This window comes from Micromys minutus (genome assembly GCF_963924665.1).
Source record: "Micromys minutus genome assembly, chromosome: 7".
Classification (NCBI taxonomy): domain Eukaryota; kingdom Metazoa; phylum Chordata; class Mammalia; order Rodentia; family Muridae; genus Micromys; species Micromys minutus.
This window is the reverse complement of record NC_137976.1, coordinates 28,923,326-28,940,371: the sequence shown is the minus strand read 5'-3', so window position 1 is coordinate 28,940,371 and position 17,046 is coordinate 28,923,326. Positions and strand designations below refer to the sequence as shown.

Below are 17,046 nucleotides of genomic sequence, written 5' to 3'. Positions count from 1 at the left end.
AACTAATAATTACCTAAGTATCATTAAATATGAGTTATATGCTGCTGTTACATATAAAACTTCTGAGGATTTTGCAATTATCTGATATTGCTATTCAGACTTATTTTTCCAACACGCATGATTTCTGCAGTAATAATTAAAATGATATAGTACAATACTGAATTAAAACACTTAATTTTGTTGTTACACTATTGGTAGGAAATATTGATGTGGTCAACCAGAGTGTATTCTTATGTGTTATTTACAGGGACATTCCTGGTAATCTTTAAGTCATATATACTCAGTGAAAATGTTTGGAAAAATTGAAAAAAATGATGTACTAAAAATAGTAGTCAGCTGCCAAGTTTCCATTCAGAAAAACAATGTTGATCTCGGTTATTTGGAGACCTCTCCATACTAGATATTGCTACCTGGTCTCCTAACATGGTTGTACAATATATGTCCACACATGTTTACTTTCTCAGCATTCTGTCTTCACCAGTCATATATTTTGTGATTATTCGCAGCTTACATAACTTCTCTATACCTTAGTTTCTTTGTGTTTTAGAAACATACAGCAATAACCAAGTTATAGATATAAAAATCCACTCAGGTCATATATGTGAATGCTTTCTTGGATATTATATAATAATGATTACTGTAGGTATGACCATATGTTGAAATACTTTAAGATATCTAAGTCCACTCATTTTTATTTGAAGAGTGAATCCTTGCTAGTATTTTGTTGTATTTTCAGTAAGCCACAATAAACTCTTCCTCCCCCTCGATGATAATAGTAGTGAGTGGAACATAAGAAAAACATGGTCCGTGCAAAATGGATCTTCACACAGACTTACTGTGTCAGCTCAGTTTGATGTTCGGGAAACGAGTTCGGCACATCTGCCAAGTCCTTTTATACGATGGTGCATTCTTGCTTTTAGTTTAGTTTATTTCCTTTATGAAAAGTCTTTTGTCCTCTCCACCCTTCCCTGGACGGTTACATTTCGTGTCTCTTCCAACGTCCTAAAATAGAATGTTGCTGTGCTTTACACTCCTTTAAAGTATATAAGAATTGAGCTGTGAAAAAAAAAATCCAAAGGAAATCTGTCACGCTTTAAAAAAATTATTCATTTAGTATAGCTGGGTTTATAAAACAAACACACAAGCAAACAAACAGTGTGTGTTCTGAAATTATACAGTTTGATAACAGTCCTCACTGTTCGCCAAATTTGGAATAACAGACTTTTTTTTCTTAGTGTGGGAGGGAGGCAACTGGTTTGGGGAAGGAAAAGATGGACTAAAACAGATGAAGTAAAATCAGTTTGCAAACATATGTTAATATTTAGTTACTGTGTTTTTTAAAGTGAAAAGTTAACTGGTTGATGTTTTTCCACAAACTGTCTTTGATACTATGTTTTGTTTATTCTATCCCAGAAGAAGTTAGCGGTATACAGCAAGATGCAGGACTCTCTGGAAGTCACGCTTCCCAGCAAACAAGAGGAGGATGAGGAGGAGGAGGATGAGGAGGAGGAGGAGGAGAAAGACCAGCCTGCCGAGATGGAGTACCTTAACTCTCGCTGTGTCCTTTTCACTTATTTCCAGGGAGACATTGGGTCAGTAGTGGATGAACACTTCTCAAGAGCTTTGGGCCAAGCCAACACCTTGGATCCCGAATCTGCCATTTCAAAAAGCAAGATGGGGCTAACCCCCCTATGGCGAGGTAAGAATTTGAGAAAGCAGATGCCCTTTGGAGCACGCCATTTCGCAACTGGCCTCTACCAGGCTCCAGCTGGAAGCATGCCCCTGGAGAACGGATATCCACTTGCTTTTTAATTTTTAAGGACAGCAAGGAATTTCTTTCAGACAAACAGCTGGATCAGTTTTGTCACATGTGGAATGCAGGGTTGGAAAGGATGCAGTCACACCCCTTAAATTCCTCATGGAAAAAGCAGTGCAAGTGGCCCCAGTTTATAGTGGCCAGACTGACCTCCAAGCTTCATTCCTAAAGCCCCTGTGGCTCAGTGTGGCTCTCCGAATAACAGACGTGCCCGAATAAGCCCCTAAAACACATATTCTAAACACTCATTCTTGCTCACTGCACTAGGTATGTTACACGTGCGCTGACATATCTGAGTTCTGATTCTCACCTAGGAACACAGACTTTGAAAGCTGCCTGTGTTCTCTCAGTGTCTTTCTCTCCACTGGATTTCTGTGAAACGTTTACAGGGTACACACCTCTCACAAGTAGTATCTCTGTGACTTAATGGCAGTGTTTGTACCTCAGTAAACAAAAAGGCACCGGACTGAATGAATTCTTTATTTCCTTCTTTGCAGTGAGCATAGGGACTTGCCCGCATCTGTGTTCTAGTTTTAAAACATCGGTGGGTGAGTGACTTTAGACATGGTAATCTACAAGGATGGAAAGTAAATACAATGTAGCTTTCTAAAGACAACTTCAGAGAAATGTGTTAGATGCAAATACTTTGTTTCTAGTTCTTAAAAGTGTCTAGTAAAATTGTTTCAACTGCGGGTCTCAAGAGAGAGCCTTTTATAAAGCGATGTTTTGGTCCCTCATCCTAGCCCTATGGGGTGAGAACCTGGTGTGGGTTACTTTGTGCTTACTTTGGGCTGGCCAGGTAAACAGAACCAGGCTCACGTTCCAGAACCAGTGACCTGTCGGCTTTGCTCGTGAGGCATCTATAGAGTCAAAATACCTTCAGGAAGGTGGCGGGAATCACCGATCACAACTGTCCTGGGTGGTACCTGTGACAGGGAAAAGCTGTCCACCTGCAGAAGGGTCTTGTGATCTGTGACTAATGACTCAGGTCATTGTCACAGGCATGGCTGTGTTGTTGCACAAGAGGACCTCAGTTAACGCCACGGGCCCTATCTACAGATAGATTCTTCCTGTCCATGTTCTATTTCACCATTCTCTCCCTTCTGCCTTCCTTCCGACTACTCCTTCCTTCTTCTATTTCTCTCCTCCTCTTCCTTTCTTTCCTTCCTTGATTTCCTTTCTTTTCTATCAAATGTATTCAGTGCTAAGGAGGTATTGTAAGAAGGAGCGGTAATAGAATGTAAACTCAAATAAAGGCTTATGAATAGTCATCCACATGACTTCTGCTTAATTGATGAGCGTGTCCCGTGAACTTTGTACAGAGGCAGGGAACGCTTGATGGTTCAGGGCTTACAGAAGGAGCCAATAGCTTATTTGATAACTCATGAGAAAGAATGTGAATAATCTGGAAAAAACAAGAAATTTTCCATGAATCAGATGGTTTTAGGTAATCAATTCTATGTACCAAATAATTAATCACATCTGTACTAACTTCCAGGAGAGTACTAAGTGCAATGGTTCCTTCTTTGGCACATTGACATATGTGATCCTGTGATGACCTAGGCTGGAAAGGAGAAAGTAGGGTGAGAAACTACACGGAGCAGGCAGATGTCTAGGGTGCCAAAGCCAGAAGACTTTTAGTATATACATAACGACTGTAAAACGGTTCAACTGTTTTATGTAGAAATTAGAAAAATCAGAAGAAAGCACTGACTAGCTCTCTGATTTTTATACAGAAAGGGAGAATGGCGGCCATGTTTTAATAGCTATTGTGAGCACTGTCTCTGAACCATCTTAAATTTGACCTTCCCGGTTAGTTTATTTGCTGACTCATTAGTTGACTTTGTCACAAAGCTGACTTTGTAATAAGTGACAGGCAGGTCACCTTATTTACTTTACTGACAGTGATAATGGAAGCCTTCAAAAGATAGTTACATCTGAACATAGACCTGAAGGAAATGAAAACATTCAACATGGGACTATTTCTAGGAAAGTGATCCACACAGAAGGAATAGCCAGTGAAAACTCCCGAAAGACGAGTGGAACTTAGAGTGTTCAATGAGAAAGAAGTTTGCTCATATATGCGGAGTAGCATGTTTGTCTAATGTCTCATGTCTTTTTCTGTCTCTTGCCCTGCAAAAATCTATAACTCCTGTACCTATTTATCTTAAGTTGATTTTCTCCGTACTCAAGGTAGCACATTTCTACGTGGATACCCAAAGATAAATATAAATCATTGACTAAGGTATGGAAATACGTGAATGAAGTTCATTCCAAGTATCAAATATTATTTTTTAAAGTTTTCATTGGACTCTTCATGGCCAGATGCCAAGTTTCACAACCTCAGCATCTGGAATCAGAAAACTTCATGCTCTTGATTTTCACTGTCACCATCTTGAGGCTCCTGGGTCATAGAATGTTCTATGGGAGTCACTTTGTTGCTGGTTGGCATTTACCCAAAATAAATGATGGTGTCCAGGAAAAAAATGTCTTCAAAGGAGTAGTCTAAAAAAAAAATAATCGGCTGTATGAAGCTGTTGGATGTAGTTGCCTTCCATCCCTTTCTTCTTTCTTTCCATTCTCCCTCCTCCTCCTCTTTGGTGCTCCCTTTCTTTCTTCCAGTTCTTCAACTTTATATGTTTTTCTGGCAAATGTGTCTGCTGATGCATGAGCCTGTGTCTCTACATATAGAGGTCAGATATCAAATTTGAGTGACCCGTTTTATTAAGTTCTGCCTTATTCCTTTATGACTGGCCACTGTCTAAATCTGGAAATGAGCTGGCAGCTCAAAGGCCCCAGCCATCTTCCTGACTGCGCTGTAAAGCTGAATTTATAGGTTTTCATATTGGTTGCAGCTTTATTTAAAATTAATGAACACGATCAAGTAATTGTTGATATAGTTAATTCTGAAGAGTTGGACAGGTTCAAGTGTATTGTCTATTTTCCATTTATAAACTGAATGGTGTCATTGTTGCTTCTAGTTGAAAATGCCTTTCAAATCAACATTCAAACTTGACTAGAATTTATGGGAAAATCACAAATGTAATTAAAGATATAGAAATCTTAAAGAGGAGGTATAATGATTGAGAGTTATATACCCAGTGACGTGATGGGCCATAATTCAATATTAATTTAAAAAGCTACACATAATTAGACAATTCAGTCTTCAGTTTCTATTCATTATGGAATTTGCTCCTCATCTTATTCCTTGATATTTGCAATGCAGTGTTGGAGCAACAACTTAAAATCTCTTTGATGAATGAGGCCTAGAGAATTCTTTCCCTATCTGAGCTGGTTGGTTTGATCATATCCGGGTCTTGTACAGGTATCCACAGTGTGGGTTCATGTGTACAATAGAGCTCTCTATGCCCTGAGAGCAGTATTTTATAGCACAAATATTTATCACCAGCCTCTGACAGTCTTTTATCCCCCTCTTCTAGAATATTTCTTTATCCTTTTCAGGGTAGAAGGTTGATAAATATACCCTACTTAAGGCTGAGCATTAAGTGTTTTTTTTTCCCAGCTCTTTGGCCATTTCAAATATTCATTTTATTGACTTCAGTGAACTACAGTCTCTAGTTGGATCAAGTTTATATCACCCCAATGACTCTCTAAAGTTATGTTCTCCGTTGTCTTTCTTGCTTAGAAATGAACTTTCTAACTGTAATGGAATATCTCCTAAATTTCATATATTTGTCTTTCAACTTTAGAGATGGAAATGTTTTTTATAGTCTCCTATACACATACCCTGGTCACATATTAAAATTGGGGTGATCTCTTGTCTGTTATGTGTTCTTTCACACATTATTTCCCAGGATGGGCTACTTCTTTACCCTAATGATCTCAGTTGGTCAGTATAGTATCATGTATATTTTGAATGAGAAATCTTTAATTTGTTAACAGCTTGTGCAAAAATGGCAACATCTTTAGGCAGTTACATTTCCCCCCTTAATTTACATACTCACTTTACATCCCAATCATCGCCCTTGCTTCATCATCTTCCTTAAGTCACACCCTCATACCTTCTTACCCCCTTCCCTCTTTTTCTTCTTCTCTGAGAATGGAAGTCCCACAGTCCCTTGGCACATCAAGTCACAGCAAGACTAAGTGTACTCTCTCCCACTGAAGCTGACAAAGCAGCCCACCTAGAAAAAAGGGATCCAAAGGGAGGATACAGAGTGAGTCAGCCCTAGCTTCATTTGATAGGGGCCCCACATGAGACCATGTTGCACATCTGTTAGATGCATGTAGAGGGCTTAGGTTCTGCCCATGCATGTTCTTTGGTTGATGTTTCAATCTCTGAGGTCCCATAAGTCGACTCTGTAAATATTCTTGTTTCCTTGGCCCCTACAGCTTCCTTAGTCTTTCCTTGAACTCTTCCCCAACACTTCCCGAGCTCTGCCTAATGTTTAGTTCCGGTTCTCTACATCTGTCTCCATCAGCTAGTGGATGAAGTCTCTCAGAGGACAGTTGTGCTAGGCCCGTATCTGCCAGAATAGCAGAGTATCATAAAAAGTATCAAGGGTTTTCTATGTCCCAGAGGATGGGTCTCAAGTTGGGCCATTTCTTTACATCTTCTCAATTTCTGCTCCACTATATCCTTGGTAAGTTTAACATGCTCCAGCAGATACATTTATTTGTGGATAGACAGCCCTTAGTGTTTCTTACAAGATTTCACTGGTTTGACTTAGCTGGGGCAGAGAAGCAATGAAAAAAAGACAGATATGTGTACAGAAAAACTGGTGTTTTGACGGTCTAAGCTCTTAGATGTAGAAGCCACAGCCTCCTTGGGGTATTTATTGTCCACAGTTGACGAGGTAGGTGGTGCTACTGCATCCAGCTGCACTAGAAGATAGGTTTAGCTAATCTTCATAGAAGTCTCAGTAGGTGAAAAGTCAGTCTTCAGGCTATAAACATCCAGGAAGAAGAATGCTATAGTGCACATTTTCCACGAACACTTCAGCATCTACACACATAGTCAAGAACAGCCTGCCATCTTTGAGCCCCACCCAGGAGAGGCTTTGACATTTCCACAGATTTAAGGCCCTCCAGTCTTTTACATAGCCAACCTCATATCAAGAACAGACATACACTCAGTACTTTACTGGCTTCATATGAACACTAGTTGGATTTGGTGGGCTATCCAAAGAAGACAAAGAATTTGAGAGACAGATAAGTAGGTATGGGAATAGTTGGCCAGACCGATGTAGATTTGAAAGAGTGGTAAATACAGTGTGGTCATGTATGCAATTCTAAAGTTTAAAATTAAAACAAACAAACAAAAAAAAAACAACAACTAAAGATTAAAACAAAATCTCTTTGAGGCCAAATGTTCCAGCAGTAATTTATGCTCACTAGTAGTCAAGGGTTATTATAAGTAACCTGTGGAAGCATACGTGGATGATTTCATGCAGAACTAGAAGCAACATATCACTAAAACAGATGCCTTCTATTTTCCATAGATATCCCACTTCCTTGGCAGACGGAAAACTAATGTTGAGTTTTTATGTGGAAATTTTGTTTTCTAGGAGCTCATGTTTCCAGCACAAAGGAATGTCTAGGATGTAGTAAGGACTCAAGCCAATTGAAAATGGCACCATTTAGGGATAGTTTTGAAAGAAACTGCTGGCCACACCACCTGCATTGAACACTCTGGCTTGTAGCATGGATTTATTTTAATACACTGGAGTGTGACATATGGAAACACAACTGAACTGTTTGAATAATATATTTCAGTAGTAAATCTTTAGACAAAGAATACCTATCTGCTAAGAAGAATAGTTCCAGTTGAATTCAGTTCTTCTCTATATGGCTAGGAAATGTCTTTTGAGATATGCAGCTGTTAGAAAAGCAGTGAAGGGGAAGACATTGTGTACCTTATTTTGGAAAAATATTTTGGGAGTTGTATCAAACTTCACAATGCATTTCAGGTATGAAAATGAAATAAACATGACTGGCTCCTCATCCCCACGGAGCATCTAAACTGAAACATAAGTTTCAGATACGTTCATGCTTTGGATTTTATGGAGAGACAGAGAGATTGAGACAGACAGAGAGAGAGAGAGAGAGAGAGAGAGAGAGAGAGAGAGAGAGAGAGAGAGAGACAGAGACAGAGACAGAAGAGAGAAAGAGAAACTATGACTATGTGTGTGAAAAACTATTTCTGTGTGTGTGTGTGTGTGTGTGTGTGTGTATGTGTGACATTGTATGTGTGAGACTGGGTATGAGAAGCTGTGCCTATATTTGTGTGTGACATTGTGTGTGATTGTGTGTGTGACTGTGTGTGTGTGCAACTGTGTGTGTGAGAGACTGTGCCTGTGTGTGTGTGTGTGTGTGTGTGTGTGTGTAAAACTCTGTGTGTTTGAGTATGTGTCTTGTGTGCAACAGTGTGTGTGAAAGACTGTGTGTCTTACTGTGTGTGTATGTAACTGTGTGTGTATGCAAGTATGTGTGTGAAAGACTGTGCCATTATATGTGTGTGACTGTGTGTGACTATGTGTATGTAACTGTGTGTGTAAAATTGTATGTGACTGTGCATGTATATTAAGAAGGGGAGTGGTCATTAAGTCATAACAGAGAAGTTATTCCAATTTAAAAAAAATGCTTTACAAGAATTTTTGCCCTTTATTTACTTTTCTTCCACTTTCAAATTGAATTATCTGTCATTTAGCCATTACAACCGAAGTCTACTTGGAGAACTCAGCCATGTGGGAAAGGCTTCTTAAAATGAATACTACATGTTAAGCAGAGCAAAGGGGAAAAGGAAAGAAGGGATAGCTCCTGAGGTGTTTGGTTGGGAATAAAGGTTCTGAGTTGACTCTTCATTTAGGCCCTGGAGGCTGCTGCTTCCAGGAAGTTAGAGCAGCAGGAGAGAGGAGGTGAAGCCTGACTCAGCTCATGATAGTCCCCCAGGCTTAGTGTGAATTGCAGTCATGGGGCCGAGTTTGAGCAATGCTGCAACAAAGACCCTGGAGGACAACCTTTGGATAATTCCTGAATGACAGGAAAAGTGGGATAAATTACCCTCCTTCTCAGGAAGACATGGGACACATTACACTCCTCTCATCTGGTAGTTGCTTCTTGTAAGAAGCAGAAGAATCATGAAATGGGTCTTAAAAGTATAAAGAACATTTAGATTATAAATTAAGTTTACATAGTATTCGTGATTTTTATTTCTTCTTTTCTCCTTTCTCCCCATCCTCTTCCTTAGTGAGTCAGGGTCTGGTAGACACTCAGTCCAGGCTTTCCGAGAACCAGGAGAATCCACTACCTGGCTACTCTTCCTGAGTGCTGGATTAAGAGGCATGTACCCCAGTGCTTTAAATGTTTTCTTTAGCATGAATTTTAAAAGAAAATGTTATATTGAACACTAATGGATTTCATCTGTGTTTGCTCTAAGGACATGTCAGCAGGAGATTATTACAGAAGACTTATGATAGCATTTCTTTTTGTTGTCTTCCATTTAGTATTTGTTTTTGTTATTTTAAATCTTAAGTCTTTCCTAAATTGTTTGCAGTTTTTGTGCACCCCTTACCCTGTATGTAGGGATGCTATCAAAAGTTCCTTAGTATTGTGCAATTCTACAAAGAATTTATATTTAAAATAATCAAAAGAGAACACTTGGCTTCTGCAATCTATGGTCAGCTCCTCTGTGTCTCTATGAAACAAAACATTCCCTGGAAGTCAGATGGTGACATTATTTGTTATACTTTGGAAAGACTGTATTGGACAAAATATTAATTTGATTTTATCTTCCATTTTTATAAATAAATGTGTATGTGTTCCTAAAAGTGAATTCAACAAAATTATATTTAGTTTATTTTGTATGCATAAGGCTATCAGCATTGTCGCCATCCAAATGCTAATACTGCATAAGTGTCAAATAATGGTGACTCTGAAATCCCAGTTGAGTCAGTCCCAGTCTTCCCCAGTTCTGAATCATTTCCACTAACCTTAAAGGTAACATTGCACGGACGTAGGTCCTGCAGCTATTCCTCTGTGTTCTTATCCACCAAATGTGGCTATGATTAAGTATTCGCAAGCTAAAAGTCACGTAATGAAAAAAATTTACATACATATGAAATAAGCTGGTTCTCCACCATGGAGCACAGTGAAGCATCTGTTTCTTCGTGTCACATTTTTTTTCCCTTAAATAAGCAAATACCAAATAGTGATCCTGAGTCATAGATTTCTTCATGAACATATTTTCCATTCAATATTGTTTCACTTGTAAAATTCAGTATTGTTTGTTGAAAAGGGTTATGTAGATCCCTACAAATTTTATATTAATCTCAGGAGACCCTTTGTCAACTGGGAAAATATTAAGTTCCTTTTAATCCACCCCCCCCCCGGAGAATTTTTAAAGAGTGTTTCAGTTTTTAGTGAGTGGCTTTTAAAAAGTAGATTTTTTTTCCTTCAATGGTAATATATGTTTACTTGTCACCATAGAGTACTTCATAAATAAGATAATAGTATTTTGCTGGGGAAAGTATTTAACATGTGAATTTGTGTGTCCATATATACAATGCTTATACAGTTATAGGATAAGAATAGCTCCATCTTAATACAAACCAAGAGGAACATATCCAGATAAGTGGAACATTGTCTCTGTATTTTGGACATTTTCCTTGGGAGGGTCAGTAAGAGGAACTTGTGGCCCCAGCACATCTTGGTGTATCATGGCTTGTCATTTTTCATGTTCAGGTTCTGGTTGTACGAGGAGACACAGTTTATGAACAGAATGAAGCATTTCACAGCACAGATGGGAGTTGTGTCAGCAAAGTGGAAGGCTGGTGTCTGGCAAGCTGCCCTACAATGACTTTAAGGCTAATTTCTAAGTACTGTCTTTAACCAGTGGTGATTGACCTCATTCATTCATTAAGAGTTTATTGTGAAAGGCTGAAGGCTTCAGCAACCATTCTCTTCTTTTCTTTCTTGAAGAGCATTGTTTTATGAATTTCCTTAAAGCTTCTGAGATCCATAGTGATGCTGAGGAGATAAATTTGAAACTGTGGGTTCCTGGTCACAGGAAGAAGGGTGAATCATGGTGACACTGATACAGATCGAACCAAAAAAGAGTGGAAGTTCATGCCCTCATAATACCAAAGTCATTAAGGAACTTAGACAAGAGTTCAGCCTATGACAGAGATGGACAGAGTTAACTACATGTGGCAGGTGATTCAAGTAATTTATGTCTAAGTAAGAAAAATATATTCATGTCCTGGAAGCATATGAAGTGACAAACATCTTAGATTAAATATTTCTATCAAAGAACACCTTGTAGGATAGTCTTTGTTCAAAAAAATATAGATTCTTTTATGCTCCAGAATCTGGCATAAAAACATTAACAGTGCACATGCACAAGTAATGCTACTTGCAACCTGAAGTCCAACCTTACCATAAATCATCAGTAGAATATTTGCTAGAATGAAAAATATTGAGGAAGATGATTTCAAATGTATGTAAAGTAAGTTATTTTTATTTTAATGGATGAAAATGCCAAAGAGATCAAGAATTCCCTTTCTGGTTATAAAGTGAAAAAAGGCAAGTGTGTAATGAAAGTGAAGATTTCATAGGGCAGAGATTATATAAATACACATTATTATAAGAAGCCATCTATGGAGTGGTTAGAGGCCTTCCTTAGTACGGATCTGACTTGGACATTCTCTAGATTAAAAACATTCTGTAATCTCTGTGATATGCATTATGATAATTCACTTCAATTCTCTGACAAGAAAGACCACATTCTTGAGTCCTTCATATCTTTATAGACAGTCAGTCAGTTATTCTCTCTCTCTCTCTCTCTCTCTCTCTCTCTCTCTCTCTCTCTCTCTCTCTCTCTCTCATATCTCTCTTCACTTTGATCTCTACCCTTTCTCTTTCTCTCTGGCCAAAATTTGCCTATTGAATTTTATTCTTAGCTGCTACTGATGCTGGTGGTAACAATTGCTGTGTTGGGTGCATCTGTGTCGATTTTAAATATGTTATTGTGTTTGTGTGATATTCGTATTTTGTCTTATATTCTATCAGCCCAGAACATCATCTTACCTCTTCATAGGCTTAACCCCTCTTCAACCATTTTAATTTGACATGGTTATCAGTTATTTTAGCTCATTTTGTGGTCTTGCTCTTGAAAACATTTTCACATGTCATCTTCCTTCCTTGTGATCCTACTGATGGTGATCAGGAGTGACAGCTATGTGGGCATGTTAGACTTCTCTATGTCTGGTCCATGGTAGATCACCCATGAATTTTGAGATGATAGAGACATTGTCTTGTGGGGGCTGATGGAGGAGAGGAGGATCCTTCTTCTTTATTTCTTGCCTCAAAGTGTGCACTATACTTGCCTGTAAGGTTTACAGGTCCTGAAAAGTATAATTAAACCTGAACCTATGATCGTCATCACCTCTTGAGACTCTCAAAATCAAGATGATTATGATTGTTCCCTCTTGTGGTCATTGTGAAGTCTATTGCCCTTTATCCAGTGCAGTTTGGTCCAGAGTCATATTAGTTCTCTCTTATGGCAATTATGAAGTATACTCTCCTTTGACCATTGAGGCAGGCTATCTGATTTTAAAGAATAAGCCTAGGCTTTATAAACCTTAGAATTTCTCCTGTCTCCATTTTCTCATGGGACTGGAGTAAGAATCCAATGAGGTCATGAACAGCTTTCAGGAGAGGCTGGACATTTGCCTACTGTCATGAAATATTAACATTGTTATTTTCAAGACCACACAACTGATAGGTTTTCTCAAAATGAAGATTATAAAATATATTCTTTTTAATGATGAGTGATTTGATGAGGACAGATGCGTATGATCTTACCACAATTTCTTACTTCTAGCACTAAAAAGTATGTTTAAATAAAAATTGGTTTGGTATTTAAAAGAAGTGAAAATATTTCCAATCTACACACATCTCAACAGTGGCACAAATGTTGCAGAGAAATATATAGCAATGGCCTCTGTTTAGAACAAGAGCCACAAAGATCCCAAGAGGAAACGAAGCTTTACAGTTATTTACTTGATGTGAAACCACAGCTCAGACTGGGATAGCAGAAACCCAAGAGATAAATAAAGTGAGCTCTCTCAGGACTTTGAATCTTGTCTCATTCCACTGACATGGGACCTTAAAGGTTAGCTCACTGTCAGATGACTTGTCTTTGGAGAGAGAAAACATGTATGGTAATCCACTTACTTGTAAAACATACTGGACAAGCAAAGCCAAGTCAAGAACTGTATCTTATGTAAATAATGTGTTTTCTGTCTTCTCAGACAGCTCAGCTCTTTCAAGCCAGCGGAGTAATTTTCCAACTTCCTTTTGGACCAGCTCTTACCAGCACCCACCCGCGCCTTGTTTGGGGGGAGTCCATCCTGACTTCCAAGTTACTGCACCCCATGGCACCTTTACAACAGCAGACCCCAACTCTTGGCCAGGACATGGTCTGCATCAGACTGGCCCTGCCCCACCCCCTACTGCATCTGAGTCTTGGCACTATCCTCTGGCATCTCAGGTGAGCCCATCCTACAGCCACATGCATGACATGTACATGCGTCATCACCACCCGCACGCTCACATGCACCACCGCCACCACCACCACCACCACCCCACTGCTGGCTCTGCCCTGGATCCCGCGTATGGCCACCTGCTAATGCCATCAGTGCGTGCCGCCAGGATTCCTGCTCCCCAGTGCGACATCACAAAGACAGATCTGACTACAGTCACCACTGCTACCTCAGCATGGGCCGGAGCCTTTCATGGGACAGTGGACATCGTGCCAAGTGTGGGCTTCGATACAGGTGAGCGGACATATTTTCTCCTTTCTAGAGGAAGAGGAAAATGTTAAAAGATTAGTTTTGGAAAATATTTGCTTGCAATAGTTTTCTCCTGAAGCTAATATGCTTGTAGAACAGAGCGATTTTGCAATAATTCCTGCATTCCAGTGGAGAGAAGATTGACTAGTTTGTGAAAGCTTAGCCTGAGAAAAGTGTCAGCACTGCTCTCTCCTTTCCTTTGTGGGGAATCTGTTTCTTTGAACATGATCCTCCCATACCTTATGTTTACAAATAACTCACCCTCTCTGTAAATCTCCCATGACTCTGCACTCTATACCATGTGTTCTGCCCAGTAGATTTCAAACATAGTGGTATGCTTCAGTTATGCATTGTAATGCAGATTGGTTTTTGGAATGCGGTCTACAGTCCAGACTTTTGAAAAATAAATAGGGACCATATTTTAAGAGTAGACTTTTTTTTCTATTCTCTCTCTTTTCTTTGTCCTGTCCTTGTTTTCTTTCCCCTTCCTTCTTACATTCTCTGGTTTAAGTAACAGAGGACATCAATCAGTACTATAAAGTTAATATTTAAAATGCTTAGAAGTAGTAATGAGTATATACATATATATTATACATATATGCTATATATTATAGGATAATATATAATGTAATATATATTATAGATTACATCTCTGTAGTTTGCTGGTCCTGAGGATCATGGTGTTGGTGGAGACTGGGTTTTCTCTCTTGGTGAAGAGTGTGTTATACGCCTAAGAATTATTAACTATCCTTTCTCAGTTATCATGTATTAACAGAAAAATTAAGCTGAAGTTTTTCAGCATCAGGGGCACAGGTATTGTTGGGGTCTCAGTACAGTATCCATCTTGAGATGTGTCTGTTGGAAGATTGCTGTTTTTACGTCTGTGACCTTTGTGCAGCCTGAGTAACTGTGCTCCTAATAGGCAAGAAACGAATTCTCTTTCCGTATGTTCTATCAATAATAAGAAAAAAAAATAGGCATGATTCTTTGTTTCTTTCTGTTAACTTTTGCTTTTTTTTTTTGTACTCGCAAAATTGGGAATGAGTCTAGATCACATATTTTTTTAGAACTCCAAATTGAAATAGTTTCATGAAGCTGAAAAGTCATGTTCTTTACTTTGGAAGCAAACGAAAGGCTTTTGTTCACTGAAATATCTTGAGAGGATCTCCTTAGTCTTATTAATCCACTTTAACATTTATTGAGCATTTATTATATGCAATTAGTAAGTTTGTTCTCCCATTATACACGCAGATGTCAACATATTGGTGTATCTGTATATTATACATAATTTTATATTAATATTTAATATAAGTTTCTTAAACCCCTAAGTAGTATTTCAAATTTTCCAAACTTATCTTTGAACTTCCAAGAGAGTATTAGACACTCTATAGTTACTATGCAGTCAGAGTAACAGTGGTGTTAGCAAGCAAGGTTGTTAATGATAATATTACAATGATTAGTAGTTTGGAATGGAAGTTTCCCTGTTTACATGTACAAAAGGCTATTCAGTGTCAGCTTAGTAATTAGATAATAATTATGATTCATGATATGTCTTTGTTTGCACTCAACTAGAAAAATAAAGCACCCACAGTTTAAGGTAAATTATTGGCATAATTATTGGAAGTCTCTGGTTAGACAAATCTCCACAATAAACTTTTTGTTATCTTGAACTGAATTCATATGCAGCATCAGAGGAAATGTGGACTCCAGAGAATCTTCCAATAGTCATGTCCTTCATATTTCTGAGTGCCATGACTATTAAAGGGACTGATGCTTGCCATAGGTGCCTCTGGCAAGAATGACTGAAGGCACAGCACAGTATGTTTATCCTGCAAAAGGCTGTAAAGGAAGAGCCTGCACCTCTTGCATGGCCTAGAGATGAGAGAGCAGAAGACACTGAGTCTTGGTGCTCATTTTCCAGTCCAAAATTCAGACATGATATCAAATGCCACTTTTAATCCCCAACTGGAAGGGTATGACAAGCATCAAATTTTACAGAAACAGATTTTGGACCATTTTTGGGATAATGTTCTAGGAGATCATATTTTTAGTGTGAGAAAGATCCTTGATCCAAGGGGTTGGCTTTCATATTTCAGTATTTACAAGTTCTGGGATTTGGCTTGTCTCTGGAAAAAGGGACATGACACTGGATAAGGTGTCTTTGCTCATTTGAAACTAATTACCAAAAAGAACAGTTTCTGAGAGTGATTTGAGGTAACAGAAGGAAAATGGATGCTTCAATCCCCAAGGGGAAAAGATGCAGTAGTCCAACCATCACTCTATGGAACCAACAAGAAGATAGTAACTACCCTTCTGTTGTTCAGATTGATTTTAATACCAGGTGTTTACATGTGAAATTCCAAAGCAAAGAGTGACTTGTGTCAAGTGAAGCAATCAGAACATTTTCCCAAATCCAGGTATCTGCACTGACAAAATAAAGTTAATTTTTATCGTTCATTAGATGAGAAGTAAATGAATTGAACTACTTTACAAATATTTTGGTTAGAAAATATATAATTCACCTATAAGGGAAGAAACTTAGGATTGCTGTCACAGTACATTCTGTTCTAATTTTCTCTTGAAGCTAATATGCTTGTAGAACAGAGTCAAGTGAATTACCTCTGTAAATTCATGGCTAGCCTAAGTTTTCAGTCAGAGTGCCCACCTTTCTAACTCAGCTTGGTTTATAAACCAAACAATATGGACATTGAGCAAGGTGTTTCATCTTCAGCATCTATAAAATATGAAACAAGTCAGTTCAGTAAAGCAGTTACCAAGGTGCAAAGGTACTCTTTTATTTATCTTAAACCAAACTTGGTTCTTAACCTTAAAAGTTATTGCTTAGTTATAAGTCAGAAAATCATATGTTCCATCTTAATAAATATGATTCAGTCATTCTTAGGTATTTACCAGCTTGTGTAATGATCGTTAATGTCTAGTTCCAGAACATTCTATCACCTCTGTAACAAGCTGTTTGCTTGTTAAAGTTCACTCCCTAGTTACTCCTACTCTCCATTCCTGGTAGCTATTTATTTGATTGATATGTCTTCAAAGTTATCCGTTCTCTTTACTGAAGCAAAACAGAGTCTTACATGTGCCTTTTTTCACTTAACATGGTAGTATCAAGAGTTATCCATGTTATATTTGCATAGAATTCCTTTCTTTTAAAGAAGTGGATCTTATCTTATTGCATGAAAACATCACATTTTTAATTGTATATTCATGACTTGGTGGGTATATATGATTAAATAATAAATTAATATTGTTTAATAAATTAAATTTAATATGATAGCTATTACCATAAGCTGTCATGTACATATGTTGGTGTAACATTATTTTTAATTTCTTGACAATGTACTTTGTGTTGTTAAGATAATGACACTTAAAAATTGTATGTGCTTCTGTATATGTGGTGCT

General features: G+C 38.2%; 1 protein-coding gene across 2 annotated transcripts in view; it reads left to right on the top strand.

Annotated features, from left to right (window-relative positions):
• The window catches only part of VGLL3 (vestigial like family member 3), a 47,231-nt gene that overhangs the window by 11,049 nt on the left and 19,136 nt on the right, over nt 1-17,046 (top strand). The window contains exons 2-3 of one of the 2 annotated variants that reach the window (XM_080919370.1): nt 1,414-1,699; nt 13,090-13,614. In XM_080919370.1, coding sequence (XP_080775496.1) covers nt 1,414-1,699; nt 13,090-13,614 — 811 coding nt within the window. The remainder of the gene's footprint in view (nt 1-1,413; nt 1,700-13,089; nt 13,615-17,046) is intronic. The other variant, XM_080919369.1, reaches the window with a different exon arrangement.